Raw genomic sequence first — 23,549 nt, 5'->3', positions numbered from 1 at the left:
ATTAAAAAGGCATTTTGTTAATGTGTGTGCCACAGCAAAACGGTCCTGGGTTCTGTTAACAAGTCGGGCAGCCTGGGTCCTTTCTGTGTACAGTTTGGCATGTTCTCCCTGTCTCCCGTGTCCATGTGGGTTTCCTCCAGGTGCTCCGGTCTCCTCCTACAGTCCAAATACATGCAAGCAGGTTAATTAGAGATACAAAAATCGGACTGATGATTTAATCGAGGTGTTTCCTACATTTGCAATCCTGACCAGGATAAAGCAGAGGTCAAACAGACTGAATGAATGCTGCATGCGACTCAGACATCCTATCAGATTATTATTACCTGTCATCTGGCACAGCAGAGACGCAGCAGCGATCCGAATCTGTCCTCAAACCCACGACGCTGTAAAAACATCTGCGTAATTGCCCCTGGCTGGCTGCAAGATTCAAACAGGCGTGTCTCATTTAAAATATGTCTATGTTTGACTCTTCCAACACACGTCCAATACAATAATTAAAATGTATTATTTATTTAATTGCTATTCTTTAGGTAGCACCGTCCTGCTCACTTTACTTTTCATTATGAGATTATGAATTATAATGTTATTAAACAGCAGTATATGTACAGTATGTGTATGATGATCCTGACCTAGTAGACTTTTTTGCTCATCATGTCTTATATTTTATGTATTACAGAACAACACATCATGGAAACCGGACACTTGTCAGGACTGTACCTGCCACGGCGATGTCGTCATCTGCAAAGCTACTCGTTGCCCAAACCCACAGTGTGACTTTCAGAGGGTACGGCTGGTATTTTACACCGTTCTGTTATGAAAATAAAGCCTGAGATGGAGAAAAGATGAGAGGATCACATATATATAAACGCAAACCTACACACACACACACATATACTGTATATACTGTATATACAGTGTATCACAAAAGTGAGTACACCCCTCACATTTCTGCAAATATTTCATTATATCTTTTCATGGGACAACACTATAGACATGAAACTTGGATATAACTTAGAGTAGTCAGTGTACAACTTGTATAGCAGTGTAGATTTACTGTCTTCTGAAAATAACTCAACACACAGCCATTAATGTCTAAATAGCTGCAACATAAGTGAGTACACCCCACAGTGAACATGTCCAAATTGTGCCCAAATGTGTCGTTGTCCCTCCCTGGTGTCATGTGTCAAGGTCCCAGGTGTAAATGGGGAGCAGGGCTGTTAAATTTGGTGTTTTGGGTACAATTCTCTCATACTGGCCACTGGATATTCAACATGGCACCTCATGGCAAAGAACTCTCTGAGGATGTGAGAAATAGACTTGTTGCTCTCCACAAAGATGGCCTGGGCTATAAGAAGATTGCTAACACCCTGAAACTGAGCTACAGCATGGTGGCCAAGGTCATACAGCGGTTTTCCAGGACAGGTTCCACTCGGAACAGGCTTCGCCAGGATCGACCAAAGAAGTTGAGTCCATGTGTTCGGCGTCATATCCAGAGGTTGGCTTTAAAAAATAGACACATGAGTGCTGCCAGCATTGCTGCAGAGGTTGAAGACGTGGGAGGTCAGCCTGTCAGTGCTCAGACCATACGCCGCACACTGCATCAACTCGGTCTGCATGGTCGTCATCCCAGAAGGAAGCTGACGCACAAGAAAGCCCGCAAACAGTTTGCTGAAGACAAGCAGTCCAAGAACATGGATTACTGGAATGCCCTGTGGTCTGACGAGACCAAGATAAACTTGTTTGGCTCAGATGGTGTCCAGCATGTGTGGCGGCGCCCTGGTGAGAAGTATCAAGACAACTGTATCTTGCCTACAGTCAAGCATGGTGGTGGTAGCATCATGGTCTTGGGCTGCATGAGTGTTGCTGGCACTGGGGAACTGCAGTTCATTGAGGGAAACATGAATTCCAACATGTACTGTGACATTCTGAAACAGAGCATGATCCCCTCCCTTCGAAAACTGGGCCTCATGGCAGTTTTCCAACAGGATAACGACCCCAAACACAACCTCCAAGATGACAACTGCCTTGCTGAGGAAGCTGAAGGTAAAGGTGATGGACTAAACCCAATTGAGCACCTGTGGCGCATCCTCAAGTGGAAGGTGGAGGAGTTCAAGGTGTCTAACATCCACCAGCTCCGTGATGTCATCATGGAGGAGTGGAAGAGGATTCCAGTAGCAACCTGTGCAGCTCTGGTGAATTCCATGCCCAGGAGGGTTAAGGCAGTGCTGGATAATAATGGTGGTCACCCAAAATATTGACACTTTGGGCACAATTTGGACATGTTCACTGTGGGGTGTACTCACTTATGTTGCCAGCCATTTAGACATTAATGGCTGTGTGTTGAGTTATTTTCAGAAGACAGTAAATCTACACTGCTATACAAGTTGTACGCTGACTACTCTAAGTTATATCCAAGTTTTATTTCTATAGTGTTGTCCCCTGAAAAGATATAATAAAATATTTGCAGAAATGTGAGGGGTGTACTCACTTTTGTGATATACTGTATGTATTTTTATGTGTGTGTGTGTGTGGGTGTGTATGAAATGATAAATGAATGAGAACAAGGCCGGACTCTCGGTCGTCCGCTTGTGGTTAAACGTGAACGTGTCCAAGCTGCTGTGTGTATCTGATGCGGCATATTTTTAGAAAACCCGTAATACACCAAAAAAACACTTGTGACCTCAACTGCACTAGTCAGTAGTGCAGAATACATAAAGCTGCACACACGATGACATCACACTAACACGTCTCTCTCCCGTTGTGTTCCCAGGGCGAGCGCCTGAGAATCCCCCCTAACAAGTGCTGTCCGGAGTGTTCCGCTCAGTCGGCCGGCTCCTGCCATCACCAGGGAGCGGTGTACGGGGTAAGTGACACCCCAGCGCACAAGGGCCAGCGAAAGATGCCACGGTCGCCCGTGCCGTCTCCTGGCAGACCCTGACACATTCTGCGCAGTGCTAAGTGCTTTTGACTTTTTTTTTTTCGCTCGCCGCGGTGCCCCTCTCGTTCCTGACAGAAAGAGCCTCTTGTTTGTTCGCTCGCGGCGTTTAACATTCTGACGGTGTCGCTTCCAACAAGAGCAGAGTTTGCTCAGGGAGGCTGGCACTGCTGGCAGAATTCCAGCGCCAATTAACTTGCCTGGAGTCCAGGACTCGGCCTAAACGAAGAATTAAAGTTACAGACAATAAACCGACTGTTTCTCTTTGTTTTCACCCTCCGTTCATCAGCACGACAGCCAATGGAACGAGTCCAAGTGTTCCGTGTGTACCTGTTCCACGGGGAAAGTGACCTGCGTCCCTCCGGCCTGCCCCCCCCTCAGCTGCGGAGGTGGACAGAGTCCTTACATCCCGGTCGGCGAGTGCTGTCCTAAATGCGCCCGAAACGGAGGTAAGACTACAGCAATGAACACTAAATACACAAAAGTATTGGGACACCCGTTTTAATTATTGAATTCAAGAGTTCCTGACTGTTGCCTCACAGCAAGAAGGTCCTGGTTTCGATCCCCAGGTGTGGCGGTCCGGGTCCTTTCTGTGCGGAGTTTGCATGTTCTCCCCGTGTCCGTGTGGGTTTCCTCCGGGAGCTTCGGTTTCCTCCCACAGTCCAAAAACATGCAGTCAGGTTAATTGGAGACACTGAATTGCACTATTGGTGAATGAGTGTGTGTGTGCGTCCAGGGTGTTACTGTGTGCCTTGCGCCCATTGAAAAGCTGGGATAGGCTCCAGCAGCCCCCCGCGACCCTGATTGGATAAGCGGTTAAGAAAGTGAGTGGGTGGTTGAGTGAGTTTAGGGCAGGCCCTTTCCTGTTCCAGCACAACGCAGCCTGCACAGAGCTCTGATCTAAACAGCTCTGGAACGAACTGGAACATTAACGGAGGCTTTCTTTACCAACGTAAGTCAGTGCCCAGCCATACAGAATGGGCACAAGTTCCCACAGACATACTTTGAAATCCTGTGGAAAGCCTCCTCAGAAGTGTGGCTGTTGTTCAAGCTGAAAACATCACATAGTGGTCACTCCATTTTAATACCATTTGGGTTTTTTTAATGGGATGTACGACAAGCTCATGGTCAGGTGTCCAAATACTTTTGGCCATATAGTTTATGATTCGTTTTTATATGTTTGCATGAGAATATCTGACTATATCTGACACACACACACACACGTTAACCCTAACGCACCATGTTCTCACAGCTTCCTGCTCCTGGGAGGGTACAGAGCACAGGGACGGTGAAGAGTGGAACCCCAGTCCCTGCGTAAGGTGCCGATGCGACAACGGACAGATGCGGTGCTTCGTCGCAGAATGTCAACCTGTGACCTGCAAACCGGTGAGTGCAGAGACTCGAATCTGATTCAATCGTTTTCATATCAGGGTGGCACAGTGGGTAGGTGGGTAGCACTGTCGCCTCACAGCAAGAAGGTCCTGGGATCGATTCGTGGAGCGGTCCGGATCCCGTTCTTCCCATGTGTCTGTGTGAGTTTCCTTCGGACGCTCCGGTTCCTTCCCACAGTCCGAAGACGTGCAGCCCGGGTAGTTGGAGATACAAAATTGCCCCTGGATGTGTGTGTGTGTGTGTGTGTGTGTGTAAGAGTGTGTTTATGTTGTGATGGACTGGTGACCTGTCCAGGGTGTTCCCTAGTGAATTACACCCACTGTGACCCTGACCGGGATACAACAGTGGTTAAACAGACCATTTTAATTTCATGACCTTAGTAAGTGCCTATAAACTGTTAATTAAAAAAACATACAGGGGTTGGACAAAATAACTGAAACACCTGTCATTTTAGTGTGGGAGGTTTCATGGCTAAATTGGACCAGTCTGGTGGCCAATCTTCATTAATTGCACATTGCACCAGTAAGAGCAGAGTGTGAAGATTCAATTAGCAGGGTAAGAGCACAGTTTTGCTCAAAATATTGCAATGCACACAACATTATGGGTGACATACCAGAGTTCAAAAGAGGACAAATTGTTGGTGCACGTCTTGCTGGCGCATCTGTGACCAAGACAGCAAGTCTTTGTGATGTATCAAGAACCACGGTATCCAGGATAATGTCAGCATACCACCAAGAAGGACAAACCACATCCAACAGGATTAACTGTGGACGCAAGAGGAAGCTGTCTGAAAGGGATGTTCGGGTGCTAACCCGGATTGTATCCAAAAAACATAAAACCACGGCTGCCCAAATCACGGCAGAATTAAATGTGCACCTCAACTCTCCTGTTTCCACCAGAACTGTCCGTCGGGAGCTCCACAGGGTCAATATACACGGCCGGGCTGCTATAGCCAAACCTTTGGTCACTCGTGCCAATGCCAAACGTCGGTTTCAATGGTGCAAGGAGCGCAAATCTTGGGCTGTGGACAATGTGAAACATGTATTGTTCTCTGATGAGTCCACCTTTACTGTTTTCCCCACATCCGGGAGAGTTACGGTGTGGAGAAGCCCCAAAGAAGCGTACCACCCAGACTGTTGCATGCCCAGAGTGAAGCATGGGGGTGGATCAGTGATGGTTTGGGCTGCCATATCATGGCATTCCCTTGGCCCAATACTTGTGCTAGATGGGCGCGTCACTGCCAAGGACTACCGAACCATTCTGGAGGACCATGTGCATCCAATGGTGGTGCCGTGTATCAGGATGACAATGCACCAATACACACAGCAAGACTGGTGAAAGATTGGTTTGATGAACATGAAAGTGAAGTTGAACATCTCCCATGGCCTGCACAGTCACCAGATCTAAATATTATTGAGCCACTTTGGGGTGTTTTGGAGAAGCGAGTCAGGAAACGTTTTCCTCCACCAGCATCACGTAGTGACCTGGCCACTATCCTGCAAGAAGAATGGCTTAAAATCCCTCTGACCACTGTGCAGGACTTGTATATGTCATTTCCAAGACGAATTGACGCTGTATTGGCCGCAAAAGGAGGCCCTACACCATACTAATAAATTATTGTGGTCTAAAACCAGGTGTTTCAGTTATTTTGTCCAACCCCTGTATATATATATGTATATATATACACACACACACACACACACACACACACACACACATATGTTATGCAAAACGTATAACATTTTTTCTTGTGTGTTTGTCTTTTTGCAGAATGAAAACCTGGTGATCCAGCCGGGGACGTGCTGCCCTCAGTGCATTTCAAACCCGTGCATAGCATCAGGAAAAGAATACAAGGTACAAACGCTGGGCAGCGATACGCTGGGTAAATGGCTGGACTTGTGCAGAAAGTTCTCATTAGCAATTCAGCTACATTTCCCATCGCTCCCTGATGCCCTCCCTTAAATCCCCGTTTCTCGTTTTTAATACTCATTTCTTAGTAAAGTGCGGTACAACATGATTTCACCTCAGCAAACATCAGTGGAACGGAGCATGTGGAGTGTCAGGACACTTCTGATGACCGAGCACTAGTATAAATAACAATAAATCTCTGTTCTGGTCCTGAGGGTTTTCCTCTGCACATTCTGTCTAGTTTTTAATCCTGTGCACCTGAGCTCAAACTTTTTAAGGGTATGGTCAGCAATTCCTAAAATTCTTCAAATTAGTAGAGTCTAGGGTTGCAAATTTGACCAATTTCTATTTTTTCCCCCAATTGAACGTAGCCAGTTAGTCCAACGCATGCACAGGCGTCTCGGACTGCTAACCAGGGTCCTTGCAGAGCATTCAAAGCCCCCGTCCACTTATCAGTCCTGTCTTTTCCCACCCAGCAGACTTGATGGCCAGTTTTGTCTGCTGCAGTTTTGATTGTGCCTACTAGAGGGCGCCCACCCGATCGGTCGCAGAGCTGAGATTCAAACCCAGGAGCTCGGACTCTCAGCACTGGTGTACTAGCGGAATTTCCAGTCACGTCATTAGTCAGTGGTGAACAGATAACCAGTGAGCTCATTGTCTCAATAGGGTGGCCCGAGGCCCTGGGTCTGGGATTCTGGAAAAGCCAGACCCATCACAACCCTGACAAGGATAAATACGGGGTAAAACATTACAATATATAGAAAAAAAATGTACATTTATTACTGTTAATATTTTGCCAATAATTAATGAACCAGTTATGTTACTTGTGGTTATAACAGCTACAGCTGTTCACAATTGTTATTCAATGTTAATGTAATGGCACTAACCCACTACTGCTGATATCTGTGGATCCAGGGTTTGGATCCCAGTGGTACTATCAGCCAGTTGGGTATCTACATGGACATGATTGGCTAATGTCCATTGACCTTAGTGCAGGTCCCAAGCCCGAATAGAAATAACAGGGTTGCGTCTGGCATGCAGACCAGATCCGTTGTGCCAACCCCTAAATACAGGAGCAGCTGAAAGAAAAAAATACATGAATGTTTTTCTGGAACTACATGTACCCGTACAGTTCTGTTTTCTGTTTATGTATGTATGAGCTCTCATAGTCTAGGGCTGAAAAGCGTATCTTGTGTTTCCAGGATGGCGAACAATGGCAGAAGAGCAGCTGCACCACCTGTGTGTGCCACCGTGGCCAGTCACGTTGTCATGCAGAAAAATGTCCCCCTCTCCAGTGTGACAAGGTCATTTATAATCTGTTACACTCAATATTTCATCTCCAGTTTGCACACGATGATAAAGAATGAATTCTCGGGCCGTCGCAGCACGCAGCTGTAGGCTGTGTGTGGTTTAGATTTGAGATCTGAGATTTTGTACACGTTTTGTTCCAGATGGTCGTGACGGAGCACTTAGTTTCGCTCTCCCATGGTTATGAAAGAGCCGACGCGACAGCGTTCTTAAAGCCCTCGCTCGTAAAGGAGTGTGTTCATAATAGCCCTTGTGTCGGCTCTCAAATGTGTTGACTTGGTAATGACCGGGCCATTTAAAGCCTCAAAGCAAATGGCTGTGTTCAAAATAGCCTACCACAAACAACCCGCAGACTGATGGGGCTTCAGATCAGTATGCAGTATGCAGTATGTGACCAGTACGTGAAAGATATTACTCCAGCCGAAATTTCCAGTACGCGATTAGAGCTATCTTCATGGGGTACTGCATCCCAAGTTTTGATGTGCCATTAAAAAAGAGGGCGAGACCTGCAATTTGCTATGCAATATGCAGTATGTACTGAGTGCAGTATGCAGTATACAATATATACTAAATGCAGTATGCAATATACAGTATGTACTAAGTGCAGTATACAATATATACTAAATGCAGTATGCAATATACAGTATGTACTAAGTGCAGTATGCAGTATACAGTATGTACTAAGTGCAGTATGCAATACACAGTATGTACTAAGTGCAGTATGTAGTATACAGTATGTACTAAGTGCAGTATGCAATATACAGTATGTACTAAGTGCAGTATGCAGTATACAGTATGTACTAAGTGCAGTATGCAATACACAGTATGTACTAAGTGCAGTATGCAATATACAGTAGGTACTAAGTGCAGTATGCAGTATACAGTATGTACTAAGTGCAGTATGCAGTATACAGTATGTACTAAGTGCAGTATGCAGTATACAATATATACTAAGTGCAGTATGCAGTATGTACTGAGTGCAGTATGCAGTATACAGTAGGTACTAAGTGCAGTATGCAGTATACAGTAGGTACTAAGTGCAGTATGCAGTATACAGTATATACTAAGTGCAGTATGCAGTATACAGTATGTACTAAGTGCAGTATGCAATATACAGTAGGTACTAAGTGCAGTATGCAGTATACAGTATATACTAAGTGCAGTATGCAGTATACAGTATGTACTAAGTGCAGTATGCAGTATACAATATATACTAAGTGCAGTATGCAGTATATACTGAGTGCAGTATGCAGTATATACTATATACTAAGTGCAGTATGCAGTATACAGTAGGTACTAAATGCAGTATGCAGTATACTGTATATACTAAGTGCAGTATGCAGTATACAGTATATACTAAGTGCAGTATGCAGTATATACTGAGTGCAGTATGCAGTATACAATATATACTAAGTGCAGTATGCAGTATGTACTGAGTGCAGTATGCAGTATACAGTAGGTACTAAGTGCAGTATGCAGTATACAGTATATACTAAGTGCAGTATGCAGTATACAGTAGGTACTAAGTGCAGTATGCAGTATACAGTAGGTACTAAGTGCAGTATGCAGTATACAGTAGGTACTAAGTGCAGTATGCAGTATACAGTATGTACTAAGTGCAGTATGCAATATACAGTATGTACTAAGTGCAGTATGCAGTATACAGTATATACTAAGTGCAGTATGCAGTATACAGTATGTACTAAGTGCAGTATGCAGTATACAATATATACTAAGTGCAATATGCAGTATACAGTATATACTAAGTGCAGTATGCAGTATATACTGAGTGCAGTATGCAGTATACAATATATACTAAGTGCAGTATGCAGTATGTACTGAGTGCAGTATGCAGTATATACTATATACTAAGTGCAGTATGCAGTATACAGTAGGTACTAAGTGCAGTATGCAGTATACAGTATGTACTAAGTGCAGTATGCAATATACAGTACGTACTAAGTGCAGTATGCAATATACAGTATGTACTAAGTGCAGTATGCAGTATACAGTATGTACTAAGTGCAGTATGCAATACACAGTATGTACTAAGTGCAGTATGCAATATACAGTAGGTACTAAGTGCAGTATGCAGTATACAGTATATACTAAGTTCAGTATGCAGTATACAGTATGTACTAAGTGCAGTATGCAGTATACAGTATATACTAAGTGCAGTGTTCTCTCAGGGTGAGATGAAGGTGAGGCGACCCGGTCAGTGCTGCGAGGAGTGCGCCTCGACCAAAGGCGGCTGCCTGTACGAGGGTACGCCGCGCTACCACGCCGACATGTGGAACGGCACAGGCTGCGAGTTCTGCATGTGCCAGCGAGGCCAGGTGACGTGTCAGCGTGCTGAGTGCGCCAGGCTGGAGTGCCCACGGGTAGGAGCTTCACGCGTTCTTCCATAACGTTCAGAAACCAGTAACACTTATTAACACTTAATAGTTCTCAAACTGGGTGTGTGGTGTGATTACTTGTACCAGTGGTGAACCATGACGCTTATACTGGTCATTTTCCAGGGTGAAGAGCTGGTCACTCTAAGTGGAAAGTGTTGCCCGGAGTGTAAGGCGTCGGTCAGCTCCTGTGTGTATGCACATCCAGAAAAAGAGGTACGACTCAACCCAGTCTACCCAGTTCTCCCATTTAAGTGTATAATAATGTAAATAATGTAATATCTTTTCCATGTTTGCATTATTCAGGGGGAGAAAACCAGCGTGAAGAGTTTCAGACGTCTGGCTGTAAGTGGATCTATAATACATCTATAATTATGTATGACACTGTATACGAGGGATCTTCAAAAAGTTTCAGCACTTTTATATTTTCATTGGAAGCAGTGAGGGCGGGGCGGGAGGAGTAGTAACTGGTCGAGTCTGAGAGACGCTTATAGTCCGGATTTATAGAGCGCCATCTGATTTCCACCCTTTTAGACGCTCAGGAAGCTTTAAGGGGAAGAAGATTTTCACGTGATGATGATGTTCGAGCTTTGTGTTTCAGGACTTAGAGAGCGCGACTGAGGGGCCGTGTAGAGAGTGCCAGTGTCGGGACGGTCAGGTGACCTGCTATCGGCGCTCCTGTCCCACGTGTCCAGTCGGCACCCTGGCCATGCCACAGCAAGGAGAGTGCTGTCCTGAATGCCGCCCAGGTGAGACCACAGTAAACACACACCTCTGATCAGCCATAACATTAAAACCACCCCCTTGTTTCTACACTCACTGTCCATTTTATCAGCTCCACTTACCATATAGAAGCACTTTGTAGTTCTACAATTACTGACTGTAGTCCATCTGTTTCTCTACATGCTTTGTTAACCCCCTTTCATGCTGTTCTTCAATGGTCAGGACCCCCACAGGACCACTACAGAGCAGGTATTATATAGGTGGTGGATCATTCTCAGCACTGCAGTGACACTGACATGGTGGTGGTGTGTTAGTGTGTTGTGCTGGTATGAGTGGATCAGACACAGCAGCGCTGCTGGAGTTTTTACACACCTCACTGTCACTGCTGGACTGAGAATAGTCCACCAACCAAAAATATCCAGCCAACAGCGCCCCGTGGGCAGCATCCTGTGACCACTGATGAAGGTCTAGAAGATGACCGACTCAAACAGCAACAATAGATGAGCGATCGTCTCTGACTTTACATCTACAAGGTGGACCGACTAGGTAGGAGTGTCTAATAGAGTGGACAGTGAGTGGACACGGTATTTAAAAACTCCAGCACAACACACACTAACACACCACCACCATGTCAGTGTCACTGCAGTGCTGAGAATGATCCACCACCTGAATAATACCTGCTCTGTAGTGGTCCTGTGGGGGTCCTGACCATTAAAGAACAGGGTGAAAGGAGGTTAAAAAAGCATGTAGAGAAACAGATGAACTACAGTCAGTAATTGTAAAACTACAAAGTGCTTCTATATGGTAAGTGGAGCTGATAAAATGTAGAAACAATGGCTGATGTTATGGCTGATCGAGCAAAATGAGAAACTAAATGAATCTTCTGCCTGATCCGAAGAAGATAAATGGATTTTTAGCTCCCAGTAGAGAAATCTGCAGTTGTTTTTCATGCTATTAATCACAGATGATAGTTAGTGGCATGTGGTTAGATAGAAAGCACCTGCTAGCGGCCGGGTTCGCTAATTGTCTCTTTCTTGTAGGTTTTGTAATGGAATTGAGATCTTTTGTATGCTGTAAATGCACATGATTAGAATTTAACGTTTAAAGCCGAGTCCCGACAATAGAAGACGGACAGACGCGCTCTTCTAATGCACCGTCGGAATTAAAGACACACTAATGGCATTCAGCGTGGTGCTTTTCTTTTTGTGATGTCCCAGGTCTGACTGTGTGTTTTATAAGCCAAAAGTCAAAAGTTTCTGGTTTAAATGCGTCCTAATTCAGAGTTCTGGTATAACATATGTTATTAACATAATTAATTTAGGTTAGTAAATTAAGTTCTGTATAAACAGCAGCAAAATGATGTGCTTTAGATATTAAATACAAATGACCCTGCTTGCCAGTCAGTTTTTACAATTTTTACGATCTCAACAGCGCTATCACCCAGTCGGGCATCTGCACGAACATGTTTGCCTAATGTCCGAGGGAGGTTTGCTGGCCGAAACAGCCTTTTATACTGTAGAAACCTTTCGCCGGGGCAAGACATCGATTTAAACTGGATTTATATGAATTGTGCCAGGCTGTCCTGGCTAAACACAAGCGCATTGCTATTAACACGGTGTTAATAATGTATTATACAGTATAAGTGATTAGCTCATTGCTGTACGTGTCGCTAAAATATGACCTAGTTTACAGCTCGAGGGTGACTGCGAGTAAGCGAGTGACTAAAACACATGCTTTACCAGCGTGCTGTGATACCAGTCAAGTCATTATCTGCCAGACAGGCGGTGCATTTGCAGGACATGTACGTGTCCACTAAGCTTTGTACAATTTATATATGAAAAAGCATGAAGTGCTCCAGTATTTCATAGTCATGGCTGGATTATGCCTTTGATATACAGTATATATACAGTGTATCACAAAAGTGAGTACACCCCTCACATTTCTGCAAATATTTCATTATATCTTTTCATGGGACAACACTATAGACATGAAACTTGGATATAACTTAGAGTAGTCAGTGTACAGCTTGTATAGCAGTGTAGATTTACTGTCTTCTGAAAATAACTCAACACACAGCCATTAATGTCTAAATAGCTGGCAACATAAGTGAGTACACCCCACAGTGAACATGTCCAAATTGTGCCCAAATGTGTCGTTGTCCCTCCCTGGTGTCATGTGTCAAGGTCCCAGGTGTAAATGGGGAGCAGGGCTGTTAAATTTGGTGTTTTGGGTACAATTCTCTCATACTGGCCACTGGATATTCAACATGGCACCTCATGGCAAAGAACTCTCTGAGGATGTGAGAAATAGAATTGTTGCTCTCCACAAAGATGGCCTGGGCTATAAGAAGATTGCTAACACCCTGAAACTGAGCTACAGCATGGTGGCCAAGGTCATACAGCGGTTTTCCAGGACAGGTTCCACTCGGAACAGGCTTCGCCAGGGTCGACCAAAGAAGTCGAGTCCACGTTTTCGGCGTCATATCCAGAGGTTGGCTTTAAAAAATAGACACATGAGTGCTGCCAGCATTGCTGCAGAGGTTGAAGACGTGGGAGGTCAGCCTGTCAGTGCTCAGACCATACGCCGCACACTGCATCAACTCGGTCTGCATGGTCGTCATCCCAGAAGGAAGCTGACGCACAAGAAAGCAAGCAAACAGTTTGCTGAAGACAAGCAGTCCAAGAACATGGATTACTGGAATGCCCTGTGGTCTGACGAGACCAAGATAAACTTGTTTGGCTCAGATGGTGTCCAGCATGTGTGGCGGCGCCCTGGTGAGAAGTACCAAGACAACTGTATCTTGCCTACAGTCAGGCATGGTGGTGGTAGCATCATGGTCTTGGGCTGCATGAGTGTTGCTGGCACTGGGGAGCTGCAGTTCATTGAGGGAAACATGAATTCCAACATGTACTGTGACATTCTGAAACAGAGCATGATCCCCTCCCTTCGAAAACTGGGCCTCATGGCAGTTTTCCAACAGGATAACGACCCCAAACACAACCTCCAAGATGACAACTGCCTTGCTGAGGAAGCTGAAGGTAAAGGTGATGGACTAAACCCAATTGAGCACCTGTGGCGCATCCTCAAGTGGAAGGTGGAGGAGTTCAAGGTGTCTAACATCCACCAGCTCCGTGATGTCATCATGGAGGAGTGGAAGAGGATTCCAGTAGCAACCTGTGCAGCTCTGGTGAATTCCATGCCCAGGAGGGTTAAGGCAGTGCTGGATAATAATGGTGGTCACACAAAATATTGACACTTTGGGCACAATTTGGACATGTTCACTGTGGGGTGTACTCACTTATGTTGCAGCTATTTAGACATTAATGGCTGTGTGTTGAGTTATTTTCAGAAGACAGTAAATCTACACTGCTATACAAGCTGTACACTGACTACTCTAAGTTATATCCAAGTTTCATGTCTATAGTGTTGTCCCATGAAAAGATATAATGAAATATTTGCAGAAATGTGAGGGGTGTACTCACTTTTGTGATACACTGTATATACTGTACAGTACCAGTCAAAAGTTTGGACACACTTTCTCATTCGTGTTGTTTTTCTTGATTTTTTTTTTAATTTTCTACATTGTAGATTAATAATGAAGACATTCAAACTATGAAGGAACACGTATGGAATTATGTAGTAAACAAAAAAGTGTTAAACAAACCAGAATATGTTTTATATTTTAGATTCTTTAAAGTAACCATCTTTTGCTTTGATGACAGCTTTGCACACTTTTGGCATTTTCTCAATCAGCTTCATGAGGTGCCACCTGGAATGATTTTCAATTAATGTTTGTGCTTTGTCTAGAGTTAATTTCTGGAATTTCTTGCTTTTTTAATGTGTTTGAGAGCATCAGTTGTGCTGTGCAGAGGTAGAGTTGGTAAAATATAAAACATATTCTGGTTTGTTTAACATTTTCTTTGTTCACTACATAATTCCATACGTGTTCCTTCATAGTTTGGATGTCTTCAGTATTAATCTACAATGTAGAAAATAAAAATAATATATATATATTAGGGGTCATAATAATTGAACCTGGTCCACATACCAGACTTTTTACATCGAATGCCCTTTCTGATGCAACCCTCATATTTCTATCTGGGCTTGTGACACTGACAAGGCCACCTCTTATTGGCTAGGCTGTTTCAACCACCTGAGCTCATTAGCCAATCATATCCATGCAGAAGCCCGACCGGTTGATAGAACAACAGAGACTCAAACCCTAAATCCCTAGGTCTCAGCAGCGCCACCTGAGCGCATGGTGTAATAGTAAATATAAGCAATGTCACACTGAGATACATGATGTTATTGTAATGATGGACATCAGTCATCTGTTTGTGTGTGTTTTTTAACAGCGGTGCAGTGTCACCCCGACTGTCTGACGTGCTCCGCTACTCCGGATCACTGCGACAGCTGTAAAGACCCGGCGGCTCTTCTCTGGAACGGACGCTGCGTGCACGTTTGTCCTCACGGATTCTTTCCCCAGGGCCGAGTCTGTGCAGGTACCGTGTACGCGTGTACATTTTACAATCTGTGTTTTATACCTGAAAGGTTTCATAACCACTAACCAGTCACCCCAGTACCAATCCCAGTATCGCTCAGCTCCACTTACCATATAGAAGCACTTTGTAGTGCTACAATTACTGACTGTAGTCCATCTGTTTCTCTGCATGCTTTGTTCGCCCCCTTTCGTTCTGTTCTTCAATGGTCAGGACCCCCACAGGACCACCACAGAGCAGGTATTATTTAGGTGGTGGATCATTCTCAGCACTGCAGTGACACTGACATGGTGTGTTAGTGTGTGTTGTGCTGGTATGAGTGGATCAGACACAGCAGAGCTGCTAAAGTTTTTAAACACCTCACTGTCACTGCTGGACTGAGAATAGTCCACCAACCAAAAATATCCAGCCAACAACGCCCCGTGGGCAGCGTCCTGTGACCACTGATGAAGGTAGCATCAGTGCAAAAGATGAGCGATCGTCTCTGACTTTACATCTACAAGGTGGACCGACTAGGTAGGAGTGTCTAATAGAGTGGACAGTGAGTGGACACGGTATTTACAAACTCCACTCATACCAGCACAACACACACTAACACACCACCACCATGTCAGTGTCACTGCAGTGCTGAGAATGATCCACCACCTAAATAATACCTGCTCTGTAGTGGTCCTGTGGGGGTCCTGACCATTGAAGAACTGCATGAAAGGGGGCTAACAAAGCATGTAGAGAAACAGATGGACTACAGTCAGTAATTGTAGAACTACAGAGTTGATATAATGGACAGTGAGTGTAGAACTAAGGAGGTGGTTTTAATGTTATAGCTGATCGGTGTATACAGTGTACAGGACAACGAAATTATTTTCCTGTATATCCCAGTTTGTTTGGAATCTGGGGTCAGAACGTAGGGTCAGTCATTGTACAGCACTCCTGGAGCCAAGAGGGTCAGGGGCCTTGCTCAAGGGCCCAACAGTTGCTGCATGGCAGAGCTGGGATTCGAACTCTCAGCCTTTTAATTGATAGCCCAAAGCTTAACCCACAAGTTAGCATACAAAGCTGATAAATCAATTATATCAAGGAAATTATATGCTTCCCACGTTGCAGCAACAGTTTAGGGAAGGCCCCGTGCACGAAGCAAGCTTTATAAAGGTTTGCACCTTAGCCCCACTGAACAGCTCTGGAAAGAACCGGAACATCCACTGAGGCTCTCTTGACCAGCCATACAGATTCGATTTCTACGGAATGGGCACAAATTCCCACAGACATACTCTAAAGTCCTGTGAGAAGCCTTGTCAGAAGAGTGGCTGTCGTTATGGCTAAAAAGATCACCTAGATAGCCTAGAGGTCACTCTATTAAATATTACTTGTTTTTTAAATGGGACGTCCGACAAGCTCATAGTCGGGTGTCCAAATACTTTTGGTCGTATAGTATTTCTTATGGGGGAACTGGAGTGTGTACATAATGTCAGGTGAATGTCATGTGTCAGCACTACCAGGTCCAGACATATTCCGGAAACATCCCCGTCTCCCTCCAAAACACGTCCCTCCACCCTGAGCTCCGGGGGTAAAACACACGGGGGTGATAATCACTCCGCAGACGTCTCATTTAAATACAGATCTTTTTTTTTTGAGGATCATCGTTTTAGCTCAAAGCCTTTCTGTCTGTCCTCTGTTTCACTCCTGTAGCGCTAAAATTCAATTTCAGCCCGGCAGACGAGGGAAAGATAATTACGTCGTCTAAGAGCAGGTTTAATAGCTTCTCAATCCGTCACGGACGTTTCGCTAAGCCTCCTGTTTGATCTCCCGCTGTTTTATTTGCACTGATTTATTTTCTCCTCCAGCCTGCCAGCCGTCCTGCGTCACCTGTGAGAACGGATTTGAGTGTACGGCGTGCGGTGGGTCGCTGCTCTCCAGCGGCAGGCAGTGTGTGGCCGTCTGCGAGTCAGGACAGTATCAGGACCACACACAGTGTTTGAGTGAGTGTTCTTTTATAAAAGCGTGAAAATAAGCACCTCGGTACAGTGCGCTGCTTTTATAGATTAGATTAGATCCTGGAAAATGCTTTAATCAGATTAAAAAATGCTACTTTATTCACAACACACACAGTGTCGAACCAACTATACACCTGACAAAGCTCAGTACATGTTGTACTGTTCAGTAGTGCAGCTCTGGAGAGCAGTCCAATAGTTATTTTAGTGGTGCAGCTCTGTAAAGCAGTTCTATAGTTTTGTTTAGTGGTGCAGCTCTGTAGAGCAGCCCAATAGTTATGTTAGTGGTGCGGCTCTGTAGAGCAGCCCAATAGTTATTTTAGTGGTGCAGCTCTGTAAAGCAGTTCTATAGTTTTGTTTAGTGGTGCAGCTCTGTAGAGCAGCCCAATAGTTATGTTAGTGGTGCGGCCCAATAGTTATTTTAGTGGTGCAGCTCTATAAAGCAGTCAATTAGTTTAGTTCAGTAGGTCATCTCTGTAGAGCAGTTCTCAAGAGCAGACCAGAAGTTTAGTTTAGTAAAGCTGTTCAGCAGTGCAGCTCTGTAAAGTGGTGCAGTAGTTCAGTAGAGCATTTTAGTAGTTCAGCTCTGTAGAGGAAGTACAGTAGCAGTTCATTAGTTCAGCGCTGGAAAACAGTGCAATAAAGCTCTTCTGTAGAGCTAGTTAATAGTTTGGTTCAGTAGAGCAGTTCAGTAGAGCAGCTTTTTAGAGTAGTGCAGTAGTTCAGTAATGCAGCTCTGTAGAGCAGTTCAGGGGTGCAGCTCTGTAGAGTAGGCAGTAGTTCAGTTCAGTAGAGCAGTTTAGTAGTGCAGCTCTATAGAGTAGTGCAGTAGTTCAGTTCAGTAGAGCAGTTCAGTAATGCAGCTCTGTAGAGCAGTTCAATAGTTAAGTTTAGTATAGTGACTCAGGAGTGCAGCTCTATAAAGCAGTCCAACAGTTTAGTTCAGTAGTGCAGCTCTATAGAGCAGTTCAGTAGTGCAGCTCTATAGCGTAGTGCAGTAGTTCAGTTAAGTAATGCTGCTCTGGAGAGCAGTCCAATAGTTTAGTTTAGTAAACTGCAGCTCTGGAAAACAGTTCAATAAAGCAATTCAGTAATGCAGCTCTGTATAGCAGTTCTGTAGAGTAGTCCAGTAGCAGTTCATTAGAGCAGCTCTGGTGAGCGGTCCAGTCTTTCTTTGACTTAGCTCTGGTTTAAGTCATTTTACTTAAAGAGTCTTTAAGCTTTTTCTTTGTCTCCCTAACACAATTTATACTATTTAGAACCAACCTGTGATCCTGTTCCATCACAGATAAAATAGCTGAGCAGAGCCGTATCATTTCTGAGAGGAGCGAACATTAGCGTCCGTGCTAACCGGCGTGTAATCAGGAACACCTACCCGTCCGGAGCAATTACCACTACCTCGTCGCTGTTCCATTTCACACCTTAATGAACCGAGACCGTGAATCGGGCTGCGTTTCTATTCAGGACAGATTCAGGTGTAATTTCAGAGTCAGGAGTCCAGTTTAATAGAGCCGGATATAATGAAGGAATGAAGAAGTAATAGACGCTGATGTGTGTTACTGATGCAGGTTGGGAAGTATGGTAATAATGAGCCTAATCATTTCTGTGTGTAATTTCAGCGAGTTAATAATGTAGGTAAAGGCGAGTCCTGAATACGTTACGACACCTCTGTAGAAGGTGAACTGATGTCACATTGATTTTGAGGATAAACGAGCTTAATAATAAGTGTATAAGCTTATAAATGCATTTAAAGCTTATACAGATGGTCCTGAATGATCTTCATCAGACCAAACAACCTTCTTCCATTGCGCTGGTGTCCAGTTCTGATTCTAGGTGCTTTTCATGTTAGACAGGTATAGGTTAGACACCCTATTGGTTTTTGGTGACCTGACATGTACCATGTAAAATGTTAAGACAAGAAGAAGAGGAATGAATCAGACAGACCATGGTTCGAATTTACAGAGGGATTGGGGGTGTCTGGACCTCCTCCCCCCCAAAAAAGAGAGAACAACAGTCACATCAACAGTTTGGGGGGTCGTTAGTTAGCTACAATATAAACCGAATGATTCAAACTCTGCTCCAGACCCTTGTTAACGGTACGGATAGCATTAAGTGCACCCCGCCACCTACGCGCCTGCTAATTTGGCCGCCTACCTAAGTGCTCAGACTCTGCCCAAATTGCCTATGTGGGAAGGCAAAGAGTCAGAAAGCAGTTGGACACTTTCGGATCAGCATAAGCGCAGAACGTGCATCTTCCCCCTTTTCCTCCCAGTCTCGTCGTATATAATTCCCCAATTGATGCAAACCCCCGCAGACTATCCCTCCGTCCCCTTCAACACTCGTTCTGGCACACCTTGTGTTCTGGCGGTCACTGGTCGCTTCTTTTCACCTGCCAGAAACACAAGGTCTTACAGAGAGAAGTATTACATCTGGAGAGTCACGCTATGCCTTGTAGGAATCATCCACCACTCGTGCAGGCAGCAGAGGCCTCAGTTGATCCCCTACTCTCCCTCCCCTCCATGAGATTTGACATGGAGATCTAAGCGAGCACTACGGCAGTGTATAGGACTTCTCTAGGACTTCCAGTACAGATAGTGGCACAGCACACAAGCGAGTTCCAACCATAAAACAAATCGCTCAGCGACGCCAGACACGGCACAGCTAATCCTCTCGTGGCCCGCAGTCTCCCGATGAAACACGATTCCACTCACAAACTTCTAATATTTGTCCCAGGAATGCAGACTCTCGTATCGGTTTACACCAGGGGAAGGGCGCGAGGAGAACGGAAGGGATGAAAAACAATTTTTGGCTGTTATTTTAAGGCGTGTAATGGGAACAGAAAACATCAGGGACGTTCGGACACCCTGGCAGACGTACTGAATTCCTTTTCTATCTATAGGACCGAGTTGTGGTTCACCGGAGCCAAACTGACAGCTGATAAATAAAGAGACGAGGAAACTACCAACCCGTCTCACGTTTAATTCCCTGTAATGCATTCAATATATTTAGTACATGTTATTTCTAGAACGTTACTAAGGATTTCACGTTATTTATGTGTTATTTTGTGTTATTAAAAAGCTACCGAGCCATACAGTAACAGTCAGAAGTTTACTGTTTATCTTGTAATTGAGCTTCTCTTAGGTTTTCTGGAAACACTGCAACTAATATTAATGATTTGGTGGTGCAGGAAGCTCCTGACTTTCATTAAATCCCTAAAATCAGTGGAATTTAGCACACGCTTTCATCCAAAGTGACTTACAATTATGACTACATAAAGTCTGAGCAATTGAAAGTACAGCGTTTTGCTCAGGAGACCAACAGTAGCAACTCTGTGGCAGTGGGACTATAACCATCAACCTTCTGATTACCTACCTTAACCATTGAGCCACCACTGCAGAGTGTTGACTTTTCTGTGTCCATATGAATAGGACAAGGACACTCAACTGTGGACAGTGTCACCCATGTTCCAGCAGCTTGTAATTCATGGCAAATCAATCTGTGATGGTTCTTGATTCATGTTGAATCGTTATTATATCAAGTACCAATTTGTGTATCCTCTGAGAGCTTTCTGGGCCATACAGTGTGCTCCAAAATTATTTGGTTGTTTTGGGATCGTCTTGTCATTGCATCCAGTGCCAGAAGCAGCAAATCAACCCCAAAACATTAGTGAACCTTCACAGCGTACAGTACATTTTAAATGAGCTCTCTTCTGCTCTGTAGCCTCTAAGCCCCCTTAATACTTTATCAATTTAGGTGTCAGTTTTGTCAGTGTATGTTTCCCAAATTGAACAGAACAACATCCAGGCTACAGTCAGTAATGGTATACCCAAAACATTTATCTGTATACTAGGTGTAGCTTATAAAACAATCAATGTACATACTACTGCTTTCTTCTGGTAATGTCACTGTGGGTCCGGTTTGTCTGGAAACACTGGACAGGACGCCAATCCATCGCAGGGTCCCGGACATCCTACCCCTCCGTCAGACACAGCCAATCATGTGTGTATGTGTGTAGACCCCCAATTGGCTGACAGCACCACCGGGGACTCGAGAGCTCACACAGCCCAATGCCCTTCTGGCAACTCGTGAAAGCATTATGATGTCAGAAAGTGATTACGCTTTTTTAAACGCTAGATCTCGGCAGGTCGCCTCCCAAATCAAGGCAAATCCCAGCTTGTCTCCAGCGTTTCACGTTAGATCAGCTGGACCTCTCACTGTGTGGCTGAATAAGGAGCGTTTGAAACGAAGGCGCTCTAATTGGGCCGTATGTGTGTGTGTGTGTGTGTGTCTGTGTAAGTGTGTGTATGTGTGTGTGTGGGGGGGTTTTGAGGTATAGACCCTAAATTTCTCAGAAAGGTCATCTTTTGTTCCAGTTCACACTGGCACGCACCCTGGTAAATCACCGAGGCTTATCGAGCGGAGTTTATCCCCGAACAGACGGCGCTCAATTTCTGAATGGCATATTCGACTCTTTCCTCTCCAGGTTGCCATGACTCCTGTTCCTCTTGCCGAGGGGCGGGTCCTCAGGCCTGTCTGTCCTGCGCCGACCCCCCCCATCAGCTGAAGGACGGCTTTTGCGTCGAGGACTGCGGACCGGGTTTCTACGTCAGTCAAGGCCGCTGTTACGGTAAGCAAACGACAGGGTAACATTTCCTGCGTCACTTCCTGTAACCATGAATGAGCTTTGTGGACGTCTCTACTGGAACTTTGGACCACTCTTATATTGTCATGAGCTCCAGGTCTCTCAGATTAGAAAGGTGCCGTCTCCCAACTGCTCCCCACAGACTTATTCTTTAAATGTTAATTTCTTTTTTTAACTTTTAATTTAAATTTAAATTTAATTTTTTATTAGGTTTTTAATTTAATTTTTAATTTAAATGTAAATTTTTACATTATATTTAATAAAAAATTTTAAATAAATTTTTAGTTCAATTTTAACATTTTATTTACATTTTTATATTTAATTTGTAATTTTTTTATTTAATTTTTTTAATTAAATTGTAATTAAATTTGTAATGTCATTTTTAATTAGATTTTTTATTTTAATTTTTATTTTAATTTTTCATGTAAATTTAATTTGTAATTTTTAATTACATTTAATTTAAATTTTTGATTACATTTTTTGTTCAATTTTTATATTTAATTTGTAATTTTAAATTTAATTGTAATTTTTAATTAAATTTTTTTAATTTAATTTTTAATGTAATTTTAATTAGGTTTGTAATTTAATTTTTAATTTTTATTTTACTTTTAATTTTTAATGTTAGTTTAATTTGTAATTTTTAATTACATTTAATTTAAATATTTGATTACATTTTTAGTTTAATTATATTTAATTTGTAATTTTAAATTTAATTGTAATTTTTAATTTGATTTTAATTTCTAATTTAATTTTTTATTTATTTCTTAATTTAATTTTAAATTTACTTTTTTAATTTTAAGGAAATCTTTAATTTCGGGATTAATAAAGTATTTATCTATCTATCTATTGCTAGCCATTTCAAAACTCGTCGCCCCTCTTCGTTATCCGTTTCTCATTTTCCTGCTGGAGGTCTTGTGAGCCCTACGCTACACAACACTACGTTGTGCTCCAAATTTTTTGGTTGTCTTGGGATTTCATGATGCCATGCACGCAGTCACGGCATCCAGTGCCAGAGGCAGCAAATCAACCCCAAAACATCAGTGAACCTCCACAATGTACACTGTATTTTAAGTGAGATTCTCTTTTCTCTGACGACGCAGCTTGTGACCCGTCCTGTGCCACCTGCCATCCTGATAACCCCGACTGCCTGAGCTGCCCCGGTGGTTTTGCACTGCACCATGGGAAATGCGTGTCGGACTGTCCGGCTTATCATTACAAAGACGCGTACGGCCGCTGCCAGAGTGAGTAGCGCTCGGTTTTACCGACACGTGCTTTAAATGTGGTCAATGTGGTTAATACTCTCTGACATATTCCCGTGTTTGGCGTCTCACCCAGTGTGTCACGGCTCCTGCGCGTCCTGCTCCGGGCCCTCGGCGTCCCAGTGCGCCTCATGCCCAGGATCTCTGCTTCTACACCAGGCCGAGTGTGTGGAGTCCTGCGGGGAGGGGCTGTTCCCCAGAGACGGACGCTGTTACAGTAAGTACAAATGTCATCATGTAATCAGTATGCTGTATGTAATCTGGCCAAAAGTATGTGGACACCTGACATGAGCTTTTTGGACATCTGATCAAAAACAATGATCATTATTGTTATGAGGCTGCCACCCATTTGTGGTTATACCTGAAGATGGCATTCCATGAGATTTTGGTCTGTGGGAATTTGTCCCTATTTAGTCAAAAGAGCATTTCTGAGGTCCTGGTTTGCAATCCATGTTTCAATTCATCCCAACTGAACTTGATAATCAAATGGGGTGTCGACATA

General features: G+C 43.9%; 1 protein-coding gene and 1 long non-coding RNA gene across 2 annotated transcripts in view; one reads left to right on the top strand and one right to left on the bottom strand.

Moving 5' to 3' along the window:
• The window catches only part of fras1 (Fraser extracellular matrix complex subunit 1), a 119,526-nt gene that overhangs the window by 32,843 nt on the left and 63,134 nt on the right, over nt 1–23,549 (top strand). The window contains exons 3-17 of the mRNA XM_063017944.1: nt 677–784; nt 2,771–2,863; nt 3,225–3,384; nt 4,188–4,321; nt 6,098–6,181; nt 7,438–7,539; nt 9,733–9,924; nt 10,063–10,152; nt 10,243–10,281; nt 10,538–10,685; nt 15,015–15,161; nt 17,000–17,134; nt 21,630–21,773; nt 22,889–23,029; nt 23,124–23,264. Of these exons, the coding sequence (XP_062874014.1) occupies nt 677–784; nt 2,771–2,863; nt 3,225–3,384; nt 4,188–4,321; nt 6,098–6,181; nt 7,438–7,539; nt 9,733–9,924; nt 10,063–10,152; nt 10,243–10,281; nt 10,538–10,685; nt 15,015–15,161; nt 17,000–17,134; nt 21,630–21,773; nt 22,889–23,029; nt 23,124–23,264 (1,858 nt within the window). The remainder of the gene's footprint in view (nt 1–676; nt 785–2,770; nt 2,864–3,224; nt 3,385–4,187; nt 4,322–6,097; nt 6,182–7,437; nt 7,540–9,732; nt 9,925–10,062; nt 10,153–10,242; nt 10,282–10,537; nt 10,686–15,014; nt 15,162–16,999; nt 17,135–21,629; nt 21,774–22,888; nt 23,030–23,123; nt 23,265–23,549) is intronic.
• On the bottom strand, nt 15–23,153 carry LOC134335420 (uncharacterized). The gene is made up of 4 exons (XR_010015594.1): nt 23,120–23,153; nt 718–826; nt 324–417; nt 15–156 (listed from the first exon to the last, which is right to left on the bottom strand). It is a non-coding gene; the product is annotated as an uncharacterized LOC134335420 (long non-coding RNA).

The sequence above is a fragment of the Trichomycterus rosablanca genome, chromosome 21 (assembly GCF_030014385.1).
Source record: "Trichomycterus rosablanca isolate fTriRos1 chromosome 21, fTriRos1.hap1, whole genome shotgun sequence".
Taxonomy (NCBI): domain Eukaryota; kingdom Metazoa; phylum Chordata; class Actinopteri; order Siluriformes; family Trichomycteridae; genus Trichomycterus; species Trichomycterus rosablanca.
Note: the sequence above shows the minus strand (reverse complement) of the source record. Positions and strands in the feature narration are given on the sequence as shown.